Here is a 17,028-nt window from a genome sequence, read left to right as displayed (position 1 = left end):
CAATGATAAAAACGGATTCTTGGTTTTCAGAAATCAACTGGATCTTCCACTCGATTTTGATGCATTCTCATCGCAAGAAATTATTGAAACGTACGACGAGGAAGAGGAAAAGAAATGGCAAATTAATCACAAAGAGAAAATAAAAGAGCAGAAACGAAATGAGGCAGCCGAACGGCAACAAATATTGAGCGGAAAGGCTGAAGACGATATTATCAAGAGGTTAGAGGAACTAGAGCTAATGGAAGAACTGGAAAATGAATTGGAAGCAATGTCTGAAGAAGATGATGAAGCTGTCCAGGCAATCCTCAGTGAACGGCCGGAAGAAATTTCGTTTAAGAAAAGAATGTCTCACTTCAACGATCGTAATATTGAAGATGATATATCGTCTACGGAAGATGCTGCGTCGTCTGCGAAAGATGCTGAGCGTCCAAGGAAAATGATGCAAGTGCTGACAACGTAAGCCTTTCTCTGAACAGTAGTGATGATGAGACGACGACGATGAGGATGATGAGATTCCGCCCGAATTCAAAGAACTTGAGCGTAGAACAGCATCAATGACAAATCGAGAAAAAACGAAATTATTTAAGGCCAAATTGGATGAAGTTCAAAAGTATTTGGAAGCTTTGAAACCTCGCACTATTGAAGAAATATCACACAAGACTGATATGATGTTCTTATCTGACCATTTACTGAATGCCATCGAAATTATGGAAGATGAGTTCAAGTGCGATCGGTACTTAAATGCAGAGAGTGTGATAACAGAAGACAGTGACGACATCGAGCCTGCTACTGTTGTTCCAGCCAGTGTGACGAAACAAACCATTTTGAAGAAGAAAATGAAAACTTCCTTTGCATTCGACGATGATAAAAACTCGAGAAAAATTAGATTCGCCTCTGAGCATGATGTGAAGTCGTTTGACGTGTTAGAGGAACCGAGTAAAATATCATCAACTGTAATATATGACCGTGGACCAGTGCTGAACTTGAATGTTAATCATTCCGAAGCGGTATTTCGTGATACGAATGAACAATCCGATGTTATACGAAGCCCGGTCGACATATACAAACAATTTGCTGGTTGTGTTCCACAAACTAATGAGTTTTTAATGGTAAGAAGTTCATTTAATCCAGTATCGCATTCTATTCTCATGAAATAAATCTCTAGAATCGACCAACATCTCAGAAAATAATGAAACATCCAACGGTAGATCGACCAACTCCCAAGGTAATCAAAGAAGAGCCCAATGAAGTCAAGAAATATTCCAAGGTAATCAAAGAAGATCCAGAGGTAATCAAAGAAGAGCTTACTGAAGTCAAAGAAGAACCAAGAGGTCAAGATATAGCGGTAGCAAAGGCCGAAGTGAAAGATGTAAGATTTTTGATTTTGTTTTTCTATATTAAGAAAGTCCAAAGAAACCAGGAAGATTTCTTTGACTAACAGTCATTTTGCAAATCAGGAAATCTTGATAAATTATTTTGAGATAAAATTTGGCGCTACTGTTGTTGCACTTGATTCATTTCCCATTGAAATACCCATGTCTTCTGGATTAACCAAAAAATCATTGTTGTTCTGCTTCCAGATGCTGGACAACATGTTCTGCCCTAAGAATACAAACGAACCCGATCCACTACCAGAAGGTAATTTTGTGGACTCACATGCGCCGAAAAAAAGAGTTAGTTTGTTCAAACAGCGCGTCAAATGAAAAGCCAATAAAAGTTTGTTTTGAACGATTGTTCAAGTAGTTTTGATCGTTTAATTTTTTTGACTCAAAAACAAATCATACAACAGGAGTCCGTATTCGAATGGCTTACATCGAAAATTACTTGAAAAAAAAATGTGTTACATCCTTGGCTCTATTAGCTCTTATGGAGCGTGCCTATGAAATTATTGTAATTAAAAAAGAATTCTTATAAAGCTTATCGACTGATAGGATTTCACATTCACTTATTACTCTCCTCTTGCATCAAAACGTATTTTACGAAACAGCACACGTGTAAGGAAATGTTGTTGAGCTTATGAAGATTTTCTCGCTGCAATCGATCGCAACAAGCGATTTCCAAAGAAAAATGTAACTAGAGCCAATGGCAGCAAATAGCGAATTGTTTCAAACATATTCAGCTTCCAGAAGAACACACAAAATAGCAGGAGAATTGCGCCGAAGCCCAGATGGAATCCAAGAGCGCTTAAAGTGAACGGAAAATCGCTTACGTTGACCTTCAATTTGCTCCACAAAATAAACAGCACCACGAGAGGAACAATGCACAATCCAGTGAACAGGTCAGACACTAAGCGTGCCGGACGCTTTTCGGGCTCACGGAATTGATGGATGATTTCTGGCCGTAGTGTTCTGATTGGTGTGTTGCTGACGGCTGTGAAATAGTCATTTTAAAGTGTTAATCGGCGAGAAATGAGAGTGGATGTTAGGGATAATATTACCTTTGGGTTGAGAGCTGAATTTCAGTTGAATGTCAGCAACGTACCATTTGAAGGAATTCGATAGAGATGCATCACCAACAATTAATTCCATGGAATATAAGCCGGAAATATGACCAAAGTCAACACCTCGTGCACCAACATCCTGTTAAAATAGCAGGAATTTTTAATTCCTGATTCTCTTTCGTCGAATTCACAGACTTAAACTTACCATATCGAATTTGTATGCCTTGGACGTATCTTGTTCAGCGACAAAAATAATTTCTTCGCCAGACTTCTTATTTTCCAGCCGAATAAATGCTTGATGAACGGTCATTGGACTTCCAGTTGTTTCATCGATCAATGTAACTCGAAGAAGAACTTTTTGTTGAGCATCAGCATTCAGTTCTTCACTCAATTTGTTGGGATAATCGATCGTTTGCTTTTAAATGAAGATGTGCTGTCAACTTCTCCAACACCGATTTCTAAGGCCTTCACTTTAACCTTGCCTAAGATTTTGATTTCCACGGTTTGTTGGTATTGATCGGCAAATATCTGAACGGTGTACGCTCCACGGACTGGCTTAGCTGCGGATAAGCTTAGTTCGAAAACGGTTTTGTCGGAACTCTTTGATGTAAGCGCTTGCTTGGTGACCAAAGCAGTTGAACTTTGTTTTGCTGTAACTGTAGCTGAAACTGATGACACAGCTGGACTAACTGGGTTTCCGAGTAAATCGACAATTTTCACATAATCAGCGGCGAATCCGGTTGAATCTGCCCATTTCCGACGATTTGTACACATATCGGCGATATTTTCTTATCAGCTGAAATAAGGGTCAGTGCTTCGATCAAAACATGAGCTCCTTTGGCAATTTGTACCTCTCGTCGAGATAACAAATAGGTGACGAATTTGTACGTTTGTTCCTCGGTTAATGGTGCCGGTTTTTCAATGCAGTCGTCAATTTAAAAGCTCCGTTCAATACGAGTGCTGTTACGCTCAATCCACCTTCGAACTGAAGCATTTTACCATTGACTTCATCAGCCTGTGCAAATGCACCTTCAATCCATTCAGCAATTGGTTCGCCACGAGTACCCAGTTCAGCTGCAACATGGAATGCATAGCCGAACTAGCAAACGAGTCGTCTTTTCGCACAATTGCTTGCAGATTTTTGACCAGATCAGCCTTGGTGTCATCGGTTATTTGGAAACCGAGAGCTTTCGTTGATTGGTAATTGAAATACATTTCTTGGCTGTTGGAAAATTCCTTTTTCAATGAAATCGCTGTTTGAATGGACTCAGTATCGGAGTCGGACATGCAATCTTCTTGTAGATGTTGACGAGATAGAAGTTTTTCTCGAAATCCTGAGAAACGAAAAATGAATCGAAAATAAAGACAAATTGCAGCCAAGCTATTTTCTAAGGTGCTTACATTCATCTTGGACTCTTTATGGATTTTAGTGACAATGGGACACAAATCAGCGTGTTTCTTTTGCAAATCTTTAATGTGCAGAGCGCCATAGTAGATCGACTGGATGTCGCTGGATGATAAAGCCTCGGTGAAAACGCTATTCAGTCGTTGCAGATCTGCACTACTCAGATGGCTATCAATGGTTTTTGTCGATTCAGTCAAGACGAAGCAGGAAAGACAAAAGACGACGAAAAGTCCTAAAACAGTCAATTTAAGGTTAAGTTTTATCTGTCTGTTACAAAGTAGTCGATAACCACATCATCATCAACACAATATTGTAGAAAATATCGGTGCCACAAGATTGTATGTGTCGTTCGTGCGGGATTACCTAAGTTAAGCATTGTGAAAAAAACTGTTCCTTGCACTGATCAAAATATTGAAAACCAATCACAAATGAAATACACGTCAGCGAAATACACCGGGTGCGTATCGTATATGTTTGCTAACCGAATGACAGATTTTAGCTTGTCACAACTCCTCCCTCGAATTTGACGCACGCTCACACCGTACTCAAACGGCTCATAGAAACAACGTCCGCTCTGACCGCTTCGATGTATCTGTCACTCACAGGCTTTAAAATCATGCGTGTCTTTGATTCAGAAATGTCAAAATACATGTGCGCGTGTAGCTGTGATTACATTTTGTTGTGAACTCTGAAAGCCTGGTTTACCGAATAAAACCCCGTAAAAAGTAATATTGATCAACAAATCACACTGAAACGATGAAGAACCAACCCCATCGGCATAAAGATGACAACGTCTTTAAGGTAATTCTTCAATAAAATGCCGATGAATATAAAACCATTCTAACCGCAACCAACTCAACAGTTCAAATCGTTCAATGACATCGTTTCGACCATAAATCTTCGCCAAAATGCGTTGTATCAAGTCCAAGATCCAAATGTGGAAAATGAAGAAGACGAAACGAATTTCCGTCAGTCATATCTGAAATGGACGGTTGACAATTTATCGGAGGAATTCAAAATCTTCCAGAAGCGAATTAGCGGTCTGGTTACATTGGAACAGTTGCTGAATTCCAAGGACTTTGTAGTCGAATTGCTGCTGGAATCGTTGAAAATGCAACCACATTATCACTGCAGCCACTGTTGGAGTAAGTATTTTCTTCGTTTTGAGGCGACCCATCCATTCTACGAGTTCTTACGACCCATTTTACTTTGATTCGTTCTTCAGCTTCGTCACATCCATGGCAAAAGATTTGCGTCAAGAGTTTTACGTCTACTTTCCGCAGTTCCTGACAACGTTAATTCAATTACTGAAACAAAAGAACCGGAGCAGGTGGAATGGACATTCTATTGCTTGGCACATCTATTCAAAATCCTAAAACCATTTCTGAAGAAGGATCTCTCAATTGTTTACCATGAAATTCTTCCACTGCTGAACCGTCGATGGCATCCTGAATATGTGACCAACTATGCAGCAGAATGCTTTTCGTATGTTGCCCGCGATATCAGAGACAAGGACAAATTTCTAGCGATGCTGCTAAGTGGCCTAAAGAAACGGGTTAATGGTACAACTGATTGCGGTCGTTTGTTGTTTGAAGTCGTCAAGGGAGCGAATCATGGAATGCATTCGTGCTCCGAAGGATTTTTGGTGCATTGGATGAAATCATTGGTGAATCCTACGATCAACCAGGATGTCCTGTGCCACGTTCTCTCTGAGTTTACCAAACATTTGGTACAAAATATTAACCCACAAAACCTGGACGTATTTTGGAAGGTTTCCAACGATGTGTTGCTGGAATTGTCCGAAACGGCAGCAAACAATGATACAGCCATTCGTAACATATTAGCTTTGCAGAAACAAGCAATCAATTTCCGTAACGGCAAATGCCTATGCCGATTGAATGAAGTAATCGAAAGACTACTAACGCTCTGTGATGCGGACATTTCGAACGAAACGCTGTTGCAAGTCGCTCAAATTGTGGCTGTGATTTTGCTATCTTCAAATTTAACCATCACTCAACTGGATTCCAGCAGACTAGCCAAGAAGATACTGGGCACATCGGAGAAAAATATTTTCGAACATTTTGTCTGGGCATTGGTGGAGTGGTCGCAGTTTGAGGTACTTATTTTGCCGGAGTATTTGAAATATTTCGAAAAGCATTTCGAGAGCGAAGCGAGTTCTTTTGATTTGATGGCCAAGATTATTTTGGAAAAATCACCGCTTTGCCATGATGGCATCAGTTTGGATAACTGGAAAATTTATCGAATCAGTTTCAAATCTGAGGATACTGTCAGACGAATAGAAAATATCATCAGCAGTGCTGATCAATCGGAAACTTTTATGCTGAGCTTAATATTGTATCCACATATTACCGGAAAGGACGTTGAAGAACCAGTTAAGTCCTTAAGCTAAGAGTGGAAAAGCTACTGAACGAAATTCAAGACTACAATACATTGGAAGCGGAGCCGTCTAACTGGACAAGCCTACAAAATGCATTCTATGAACTATCAACAATTATCGAAACTCTATTCATCTCAACCAATCAGAGATAGTGGACTTACACGAAGTAACATCGAAACTTCTTCATATTGCACCGATGCAAATTTACGCCAACACTCCGAATATGGATCAAGTCTTAGTCGTTCAACCGGTCGATAAACTGAATTTTGCATTATTCCAAACGATCCACGACAAACTGGAACTCAATCTATCATCACAGTCACATGAGGTTCGTTTGTTAACAGCCCATATTTTTCAAAACTTTTCGAAACTGCCAGAGCTTCAACAACCGAAAGAATCGATCTTCGAGATTATCTACAAATGTGAAAATGTGGTTTCCACCGTACAAACGTATCGTGACCAACTGATGAATTTGCAGAAATTAAGTGCCACTATGGAACTGTTTCGCGGATGAGTGGAACATTGTGTCGTTTGGATCCGTTGAGGTATTTTTTTCGCTATTGCTACGCTCTATACAATAACTCTAAAGTCCAATTTCAATCGACAGGTACTTGTTGGGTGTATATCACATCAACTTTAACCTTCTGTGGAAACCTGTGTCGAAGCTGATAGGCGAATACTCCACCAAACTGCCAATAACAGAATTCTGGCCAATATTTCGAGAAAAGTTAAATTCAACAACTGTAAACATTCGGAATCCCATTGTTGATTCAGAGTTGTCGATCAGCGCGGACTTCAAATCTTCTGCTCTGCATGAGCAGTTTGATAAAATGTGGACAGCTAGTGACCGAACAGACTACGTTAATTATCGAATTCTTCTTTGGCGTATGATGGCTGATTGTGGCCAATTGGTTGAAACAAAAATCGTGAAATTGTGGAAATATTTTTGGATTTCATAGACACTGAGTACAATCGAGAGAATGATTCTGGTGTTTGGAATCTGATGTCGCAGAGCGAAGTGGATGTCGATATGGTTGACGACGAAAAAATTGATAACGAAACCAAAGACGATGCTAGAAAAGACAAGACTAAAAAGGTCTCGTCCACGGCATTCCGTTCGTTTTTGCCAATGATGTCCGTTTTTACAAAACTGGTGAATCCGAAACAACTTTACAGAGAAAAGGACATGTATGAACTGTATATGAACTTACTGTCCCATTGGAATTCAAGTGTTCAGAAAATTGCATTAGACTGTTTAATGGCCTACAAACACGCATACCTCATTCCATACAAAGAGCAACTGTACGGGATAATTGATGAAAAAACATTTAAGAAAACGATGACTCATTCAAATTGGCCAAGGATGAGTCGGTTGTTGTTGAACAGCATCGAAAGGATTTAATGCCGATTCTAATGCGAATTTTGTACAGTAAATTGACAACTAAAGCACCGAAAGGACAAGGACAGGAGAGAAAGTCACTGATCCTACGAACACTTGGTGGCTGTGATGAAAACGAAATTCTTTTGATCCTGCACATGGCCTTTAAAGTGTACGACCGCTTTTTGTCAGATGATCCCCATACAATGGTTACGTCCATATTGAGCAAGATCGATTTCACGTCGGTAATATCAGCTAAGAAAATGACGAGCACCCTGAATTTCATAGAAATTGTTCGAGAAGAAATTGCCGGTTCCAAAAGTCTCAATTTCTAGATACCTACTGAAAATAGTGATGTCAATTGGCGCCATCGTGAATCATATCATCGATAAAGGTCAACAATACATCCATCGTTCCTAAAAATGTACAAAGCAATTCGAATTGCTTGCTTGAAAAGTGTGACCAACTGTTTCTGCCATTTCGAATCGTATCCGTGGGACTCAGCGGAAATCGAATCAATATTCCACGTGTTATTACGCCATCTACACAAACTGACGAATGGAAAGCCTTCAAAGTCCGACGCAGCTTCTACGGCTACTCCACACGTTCGGCAAAAATCCTCGGTATTTCACCATGTTAACAAAACAGCCACGAAATGCAGCAGACGATCAGACTCCAATCAAATATCTTTTCGATTTGCTGCTGAATCCGCAAAGCAAACCAATTGTTTGTCGCACCATAATGGAAATAATTGAAAGTTTGGTGACACTCAGCGACGAGCAACCGAACGAAAATGAGAAGGTTGTTCCACCGATTCCAGTCGACAACTGCAAGACACACGATTCAACACGGTTAAAAATCAACTATGGCAGTGCGATAATCATACCTTTTCTACCGAAATTGTTGGAGAAATTCCAAATCAACTTAAAGAAGCGAATGGGTTTGACTAGAAGAGATGTTCTGATCTTATCTCGTGCACTGAACTGATCGAAGAATCCGAATCGTGCAGCACTTTGCTGAAACTAACTCTTCCTATTCTCATACGAAAGTCAAATTCACGCACCGACGAAGAATCACTGAAACAAATGGTTCTCACTGTTTCGAATTTGCTTGAAAAAGTGGAACACCCAGAACGTCATATTCCGGATATCGCTCCCATGTTCCAGATAATGTCATCGGTTGAACCACGGAAATTGTTGTGTCGGCTCTTAGACAGGATCAGTAAGCGTGTTGGTGAAGATGAACTTGTCACCATGGTAAAAATCGTGGATGAATTAAACGCCTGGAATAGGAAGTTTATTGAACAACCAGACTATGATCGACGATTAGAAGCTTATGCAGAAGTGGAGCGGTTACAGAATGCAGGAAAACTAAACCTGAATCTGGGTCTCATCGTCATATACCATTCGTTTTACTTTCTTCGAGACCATACGATGTGTGACACAGCCAGTCGTAATTTACAGTCAATGGTTCCTGCTTTAGTTCGTCAGTTAGAAAAACGACAAACCGACGTGGATTACTTGATTGGAAATGTTATCCTCAATTTGATTCGACGAAATCTGAACGATTCGAATGAAAGTGTTTGGAGAGAAGGGATTTTATTGTTGGGTGAACTTGCCAGAGAATGTCCATCGGCGCATCCTGTGCTCCAGGACTTACATCAACTGACCAACAAGCAGGATAGAGAAGTCGATTTCTTCGACAATATCACACACATCCAATCACATCGTCACGGAAAAGCTTTGCTCAAATTTTGCTCGGTAGCGAAAACCTTTGATCGCCCGCCAAACATCAGAACATTGACGCAATTCATTTTGCCATTGGCATCACAATATATTTGTACCGAAAAGCATGCAAGCAAACATGGTATTATAACGTCAGCCATCGAGACCATTGGAGTCGTTTGCAGATTGCTGCCGTGGTACCAGTACGAGATGATTTTGAAACATTATTTGAAGAAGATGCGAACTAATGCGGATTTCCAGAAACAGTTGGTTCGATTAGTTATGGAAATTCTCAACCAATTCCACTTTGATTTGTCAATGGCAAAAATCGCACCTAAAGACCTGGCCAAAGATTTCAAGAAAGCGGAAGAGGAGCAAGTCGAGAATGAGGTTGCGAAGGTGGCTAAAGATGATGAAGACACTGAAGAACTGGTGCTGGCTGCTGAAAATCAGGACGACGAAGAATTGAATGATAAGCTGTTAATCGAACAAGAAGCAGACGAAATCCATGAAGTTGATCCAAGTGCTGCTAAGAAACAGAAAATTTCGATTTTTGATAAACAAATTGTGTTGAGCCACAACGCAGCCAAACGGGTTGTACAAACGATAACCACTGGACTAATTCCAAGTCTTCACAATTCCATTACGACCATGAGCACGTACGAAAGCTTTCACAAATTAAATAAGCTGAAGCGACGTTCCGAACGAGAAGAGGAAGAAATATTGCGAGTTCCGATTGCCTTGGCTATGGTAAAATTGCTCCAAAAGCTCCCAGAGGGAATGTTGGGTAAGTTTCTTTTCGGATAATCAGAGGACCGAAATTTCAGCACGAATAATTTCCATTGCAGAACATTCTTTACGTGGCATTTTCATCAAAGTCTGCATGTTCTCAAGTCACCTCTAAAATCGGTTCGTTTGTTCACCCGGAACATTTTGAAAAACATCATGCCAAAACGTGGGCACCAAATATCTTGGCCAATTGATGAATCAAATGACGTCAATGTTGACCCGAGGCTTCCAAAGTTCACGTTTTGACTGTCACAATGTACGGAGTCTTGGACGTACTCAAGCATAACTTTAAAGCAGGTGAAATCGACGCTGTCCTGCAGAGTATCTTGAGCGTTTGTCTTGAAGACATTTTTGGACAAACCAGTGAAGAAAAGGAAGTTAAAAAAATTGCTGTCATACTCCGGAGGCGAAGCCAAGTAACTGCAGTTTTCAGTCACTAAATATTGCTGCGTCAACATTAGCGAGTCATGTATGCTGGATCTGTTGGTTCCACTAAAGAATTACCTGTTGAAATCACAGTCGAAAAAAGTGGTTACAAAAGTTCAAAGCTGTTGCCAAACGATTGCTGCTGGCTTGGTGCAAAATAAAAACATTTCGTTGGAATCACTGCTGATGTTCATCTACGGCACAGCATCAGAAAGTATCCCGGATTTACTGCCAGGTCCAGCTAAACCAGTTCTCACGCAGTCTGAAAAGAGAAGCAAAGCCGCATCCGAACTGGATTGTCTCTTACTACCGGAACAACCTCGTGGACCGAACAGGTGCTGTAACGAAAGCTGTTGTGACGAATGTACGAGCCAACGCCCATGTTATGATTGAATTTGGCTTATCGATGCTGCAGATAATTTTGAAGCGTAGCAAAATTATGAAAATCAAGTACGAGCCGTTTATAAATCCGATTATACCCGGTAAGTCATGAGCAAATCATTAAATTAACTTCGTTGGCTTAACGCGTATTCCTGTTTCAGTATTATTGGACTCGTTGAACAGTGCACACATTCTCGTCACGATTTACTCGTTGAAGTGCTTAACCGAAATGTGGAACAAGACAATGGAATTGCAGAAACTGAACGAGTTGACACCAGCAATTGTACAAGTTATTTTCCAAATTTTACACAAATATGCTACGCCCGGGCATGGCAACTGTAAACGAAAACTTTCGCTTGATTAAAAATGCTTTTGGAGCAATGGTCGCCGTTATTCGTAACAATCAACATTTCACCGTCACGGAGGATCAGCTCAGAACGCTACTGGTGTACATCGATCAAAACATTGGCGATTCGTCGAGTCAGGTACATGGCTTTACAATGTTAAAGGTGGTGCTCGACAGACAGCTAGTTGTGGCTGAATTTCACGATATCATGGCGAAGGATAAGCGAAATGGCAATCACGTCGGAAATCGACAATTACGAGAACAGAGGCTAAACGTTTGCTGATCAACTATTTAATGAATTATCCGCTTGGCAAAAAGATTGACGGATATTTCAACTTATTCGTGTCAAATCTAAACTACGAGACTATGACTGGGCGAGATGCAGCGATTCAAATACTACTCAAGATAGTCAATCGATTTCCGCAAGACATCGTGAACAAGAAATCATCTTTCCTGTTCGTTTGGCTCGGAACCAGATTGGTCAACGATGAGGCGCCGGAATGCCGACAATCTGCAGCCGCTTGCATTGAGTCATTAATTGCAAAATGTGATGAAGTGCATCAGGATCAATTGTTTGGCGTTGTGTTTGGAAATGTTGGGAGACAGTAAAAATGCGCATATAGAATTAGCGGCGATGCTCTGCTCCGGTTTATTGCCGTTGAAAAGGCCAAGTTCGTTAAACGAATCGAACAAGTGCTACCTCTGTTAATAGACACTCTGCCGTTGTCTAAACATAAAGGACCCGGTCAATATGTGCTGTTGCGTAATGCTGATAAAATTGAATCGGACGATGAACTCGATGAAAACAAGGCTGAACTTAAGCAGAGTCCAACGTGAACGTTCCAAAGATCATCAAATTATCCAGGTGACCAACACGATATTGAAAATTTTGGAAAGTTATCAGAGCAGCATGCCCGGTTTCGCCGAATGTATCGACCAATTGGCATACGAATCGCAGCAGTTGTTGGCATACGAACATGTTTGGGTTCGGATAAATGCTGCCAAAATTTTAGGTTTCATTCTCGGCCAAATCGATGTGGCACAACTGAAATTGGCATTTTTCGACCGGATAATACAGAAGAACCAGATCAACACTATTTGTTCAAAAATCCATCCGCTGAAATTGAAGTCCTTATGTTTGGATTTATGTGCGCAATTGGTTCCTGAAGCAACAGACGAAGATATGGCTGATGAGGCAGTGAAAAATCTACTGTATGTGGCAAATATGATCAAGGACATTTCACTGGAAAAGCAGGACGCAGTCGAAAACAAAACTATTAATCTGTATTGGTTGATGCGACGAATGCGCTATGTAGTACATGCAGAAGTGGCAAAAACAACCGCATATCACCGTTCTGGTAAGTTTTTTTTATCGCTTGAGCGAAGGTTTGAAATTAATTTTCATTTTGATTTGCAGAGAACTGCTGTCTTCCATTGGATCGAAGGTTTAATTGAACTATTACCAGAAAATACGCTCAACGAACTATCCAGCAGTTTGATGGCTCCGCTGGTTCGTGAAATGTCCGAAGAAGACAAAAACATTGATCCGAAAATGAGACAATTGGCACTGAAAGTCGGAAACAGTCTTAAGCAAAAGATAGGCGATGCTCAGTACCAGTTGTTGAAGACGCGCATACTAACGAAATTGATGCTTCGAAGAGCTGAACGAAAGAAGCTTAATGCTCAATAAAAGTTGACGATCCAGTCAGAGCAAGTCTTCGGAAAATAGGTGAAAGGACCAGAAAGAAGGAGGCGAAAAAACGTAAAATGGATGTACTGAAGGGTCGTGCTCTTCCAAAGAAGAAGAAGAAGAGAAATTTGGGCGAAGATGATGATTTGTTTTAATTTGTTTAGAAATTATATTTTACTGAAGACAGGTAATTCGAAACTGTTTTTGTTGTTCTCTTTCTGCAGCAGGTCACTGTTTCCCCAATTTCGATTTACTTTCCCATTCGAATAAACTATGATTGAGGTAGTCAGTAAAAGTCTAGTGTTGATGGGAATTGCTACCGGTTTGCAACGTCTAAATTGACAAATGAAACTATAAAGTCTTCCTCTATCTACTGCTATGGATAAGAATGATTTTTATGGACTTTAACAGAGCGCTTAATTCGTGTTTTGTTAATTGGATTTCTTCTTCATCATCTATTCCACTTATATTTAATCTCAACTTGAGTAGCAACGAGACTGGCTCCTGTGAGCATTCTAATGACAAGAACATTCAACACAAAGACGAATGGATTCGCATGTGTAGCACTGAAAGGGCCAAGAATTTGTTGAAGACAAACGCCCTCTTGCAGTTAGACGGTAAGTTGTCTTAGTCTTTCAGTTTTTTACATAGACACGCCATTGGACATTTACCCATAAGTGCGCCAAAATTCAAATATCTACAACTGACAACGGGACAAAATAACGCTGACGCCATATAATAAATGTCAAAAGCTAATCGTTGAAATGACCCGCTATGCGGTATGCGGCCTTACAGTGTGAATTACCGAATCCTAACGAGTTGATTCATTACGAAATGCAGCGAAAAGTCGATTGTGTCAATACCATGAAATCGTTCCTTCTGATAGGAATGGACATAGCGACTCATTGCTACATTTCATAGAGGAATACATCGGAACTAAGAGCAGCATAGGAAAAGGATAAAGCTAGAATTGAGCATGACGCCTTTTCGTTGTGTTCGTTTAAATTATAGATCGCTTCAGAATTTGAATTTTCGATGAATCAATGGGTGAACCAATGAATTCAAAAATAAATTTCAACGCACAAATAATATAAAAATATAAAGCGAGTTGACCAAACACAACGCTGCCTTCGATTTGGTTGTTGAGCGTTTCATTTTGAATTTGCAGCGGACTTATGGTGTGAATTGAGTGGGAATATCGATGACTTTTAAAACTCTAAAAAATCTCATATAAATTTAGAAAATTTAGAACTGAAAGAACCCTGTGTTTAAAAGTACCAATGTCAAGAAAGAAGGAAAAGAAGAAAATTTCGAAATACTAAATTGAATAAAACAAACGCAAACGAATTCTGACAGTAACAATGGCTATAGAAAAGGGAGCGGCGACAACGGCTAGTATGTTACGACAGCTAAGCGAATTGTCAAATTGGTAGACATTTTAAAATTATATTGTAATGACGCTGCTGGTGTGTATGACTCGAAATTTCAAAATAATTTCCAATACTTTTGTAACTTTCATCAATTAATTTTATAAAAATGAGTTCGTCCGGCATGTTATACGGTGGAGACGAGATTGGAGCATTAGTTATCGACCCCGGTCACCATTCTTTGCGCGTTGGTTATGCTCAAGAAGATACACCGAAGGCTGAAATACCGGCTGTGGTCGGAGAAGAAACCATCGCAGCTGCATTGGACTTGGAAACGAAGGCAACCAATAATATTTCTTCGTCAAGTATGATGCTCTATTTGTTCAGCTTCGATTCGATTAGATTTAATCCATTCTGTCCGCAACGTATACAGATACCAAGCACTACATTGACACCACATTTCTGAATGTTCCTCGATCAAATATGGAAATTCAAACGTACATGAAGGATGGCATGATTGACAATTGGGATCTATTCGAGAAAGTATTGAACTACACGTACGCCAAAGTAGTCAGTTCTAAATCCGAATACCATCCTGTGCTATTTCCGAAGCATCATGGAACGTCCGAACGAATCGAGAGAAAGCTAACTGAATTGATGTTCGAGAAGTACAATGTTCCCGCATTTTTTGTCGTTAAAAATGCCAGTTTTGGCTGCTTTTGCTAGTGGACGAGCAACAGCCTTAGTCGTAGACAGTGGAGCCTACACATACATCTGCTGTTCCCGTACATGTAAGTTGTAGTAGAGTCAATAATCTTAGTATTCGGACTGAATTGAAGGCTGATTTCCGTTCGATTTAGGAAGGCTATGTCTTGACACAGGCTGTCGTCAAGTCACCTCTTGGAGGTGTTACTTGTCACTTCAATGCCGTCAGTATCTCGAAGCACAGGGAATTGATTTAACTCCAATCTATGCCATCGCCAGTAAAGATGTTATCCGTGAACGTGATACCCCGCGATTCCAGACACGAGTTCTACCAGACAAACTTACAAATTCATGGCAACAGTATATGCTCAAGAAACTGTTACAGGACTTTCAAATGTCAACCGTTCAGGTTCTAGAAACGCCATATGATGAACGGACTGCTTCACAAATTCCAGCCTCTCCTTATGAATTTCCCACTGGCTACCACCAAGATTTCGGATGCGAAAGATTTAAATTGGCCGAAAGTCTTTTCGATCACACGATGTTGGGCGCAGGCCAACTGGCTTCGACTAGTGTTGGCATGTGTGACGCTGACGTAAGATTGTCGTTGTACGGATCAGTCGTAGTAACTGGCGGTAACTCATTGTTGCAAGGATTTACGGAACGATTGAATCGAGACTTATCACATCGGGCCCCATCGAATACTCGTCTAAAAATGATATCGGCAAACGGTAGTGTTGAGCGAAGATTCGGTGCATGGATTGGAGGATCCATATTAGCCAGCATCGGAACCTTTCAACAGATGTGGATATCGGCACAAGAGTATGAAGAGGGCGGAAAAGGTCAAGTGGAACGGAAATGCCTTAGACGTAGATCTGGAATGATTTTTATCTTAAAATTGTGGATTGAAGTGAACATTTAAACTTTATGTAAGAAATAAATTTGGAACAAGAACTCAACATTATTTGAATGTTATGGCCGGAAAACGAATTCAAGGAATCCACAATCGACTTAAAGGTAAGTTTTTATTGTTTCAAACGTTTCTTTCTCCTTGTATACAAGTCCAAACTCCATTTATGAGTAAAATTTATTTAAAACGATCGGTTACATGATTCGTATTGATGTGAGTCGATTCGAATATTTTCTAAATTATTAATGTACAAAGTGATAAGGCACAATTCAAACTTTTTTCTCCCAAATTATAAAATGTGCGTCGTTCGCATTTGGTACTTTGGTTAGAACGCGATTATTACTAGTCTTAGATTTATCTACATTATGCCACACGTGTCTCCAATTAATATATCCTCTGCCACCCGTAAGCGTAATCACCGTTTGTCGCCCGTTGTCAGCATTCCCTTTATCGTTATAGCCCAGGTTCTTCTTTTTCTTAAGCGTTGACGTTTTCAAATGTAAATTATTCGAACAAACATTATTCGGTTCCGGTGACGCAGCCGCATGTTCATTGATATTCATCAAATCACTCATATTAGTCGCTTTATGACTTGCACTGCTGCTATTCCGTGAAACACTTCGTCCGGTTGAATGTCCAGACCGAAGGGCCATACTCTCTTCGCTACCCGATGATGTGTGCATACTAGACGATTTTGATTCGATCCGACCAATTTGAAAAGATCCAATGACCGTGGACGGCTCACTTTCATTCGTAGTCTTCGATCCAATGTACTCATTTTCGCTGGAATAGCTGCCCAGGTCCGGATCGCTACGTCGTAGGTTCTCGTATGATGGATCCATTAAATTCTCAGTGTCTTGTTGCGATGGATAACTTTCTTTGACGTAAATTAAATCGCCATAGAGGCCGTAAACGTCGCAACCACTTTGTTCAGAAAATTCCGATGATATTACTCGCGTTCCACAATGCCGCGAGGCAGTGTTTTCGAAAGACGAGAAACATCGATAGAATGACCAGCGTCTTTAGAATCTTTAAAGCGACGACGACGTAGCATAACTGGGCTTACATC

At 40.3% G+C, this 17,028-nt stretch overlaps 3 protein-coding genes and 2 pseudogenes across 3 annotated transcripts; 4 read left to right on the top strand and 1 right to left on the bottom strand.

The window, feature by feature from the left end:
- The first annotated feature begins 32 nt into the window (after nt 1–32).
- LOC119082955 lies at nt 33–1,827 on the top strand. The gene is made up of 3 exons (XM_037192602.1): nt 33–1,109; nt 1,166–1,369; nt 1,581–1,827. Exons 1-3 carry the CDS (start codon nt 555–557, stop codon nt 1,701–1,703), a joined length of 882 nt encoding a protein of 293 aa, XP_037048497.1. The 5' UTR covers nt 33–554; the 3' UTR covers nt 1,704–1,827.
- LOC119082954 lies at nt 1,718–4,363 on the bottom strand (annotated as a pseudogene).
- A 118-nt stretch (nt 4,364–4,481) lies between these two features.
- LOC119082952 (small subunit processome component 20 homolog) lies at nt 4,482–5,151 on the top strand. The gene is made up of 3 exons (XM_037192600.1): nt 4,482–4,646; nt 4,708–4,990; nt 5,071–5,151. The coding sequence occupies exons 1-3, from the start codon at nt 4,602–4,604 to the stop codon at nt 5,133–5,135; spliced, it is 393 nt and encodes a 130-aa protein (XP_037048495.1). The 5' UTR covers nt 4,482–4,601; the 3' UTR covers nt 5,136–5,151.
- A 3,103-nt stretch (nt 5,152–8,254) lies between these two features.
- On the top strand, nt 8,255–10,249 carry LOC119082953 (small subunit processome component 20 homolog). Its single transcript, XM_037192601.1, has 3 exons — nt 8,255–8,422; nt 8,572–10,132; nt 10,194–10,249. Exons 1-3 carry the CDS (start codon nt 8,255–8,257, stop codon nt 10,247–10,249), a joined length of 1,785 nt encoding a protein of 594 aa, XP_037048496.1.
- A 4,199-nt stretch (nt 10,250–14,448) lies between these two features.
- Nucleotides 14,449–15,971, top strand: LOC119082951 (annotated as a pseudogene).
- The last annotated feature ends 1,057 nt before the right edge of the window (nt 15,972–17,028 follow it).

This window comes from Bradysia coprophila, unplaced genomic scaffold, assembly GCF_014529535.1.
Source record: "Bradysia coprophila strain Holo2 unplaced genomic scaffold, BU_Bcop_v1 contig_503, whole genome shotgun sequence".
Taxonomy (NCBI): Eukaryota; Metazoa; Arthropoda; class Insecta; order Diptera; family Sciaridae; genus Bradysia; species Bradysia coprophila.
The sequence above is the reverse complement of the archived record's forward strand: the minus strand, read 5'-3'. Positions and strand labels throughout refer to the sequence as shown.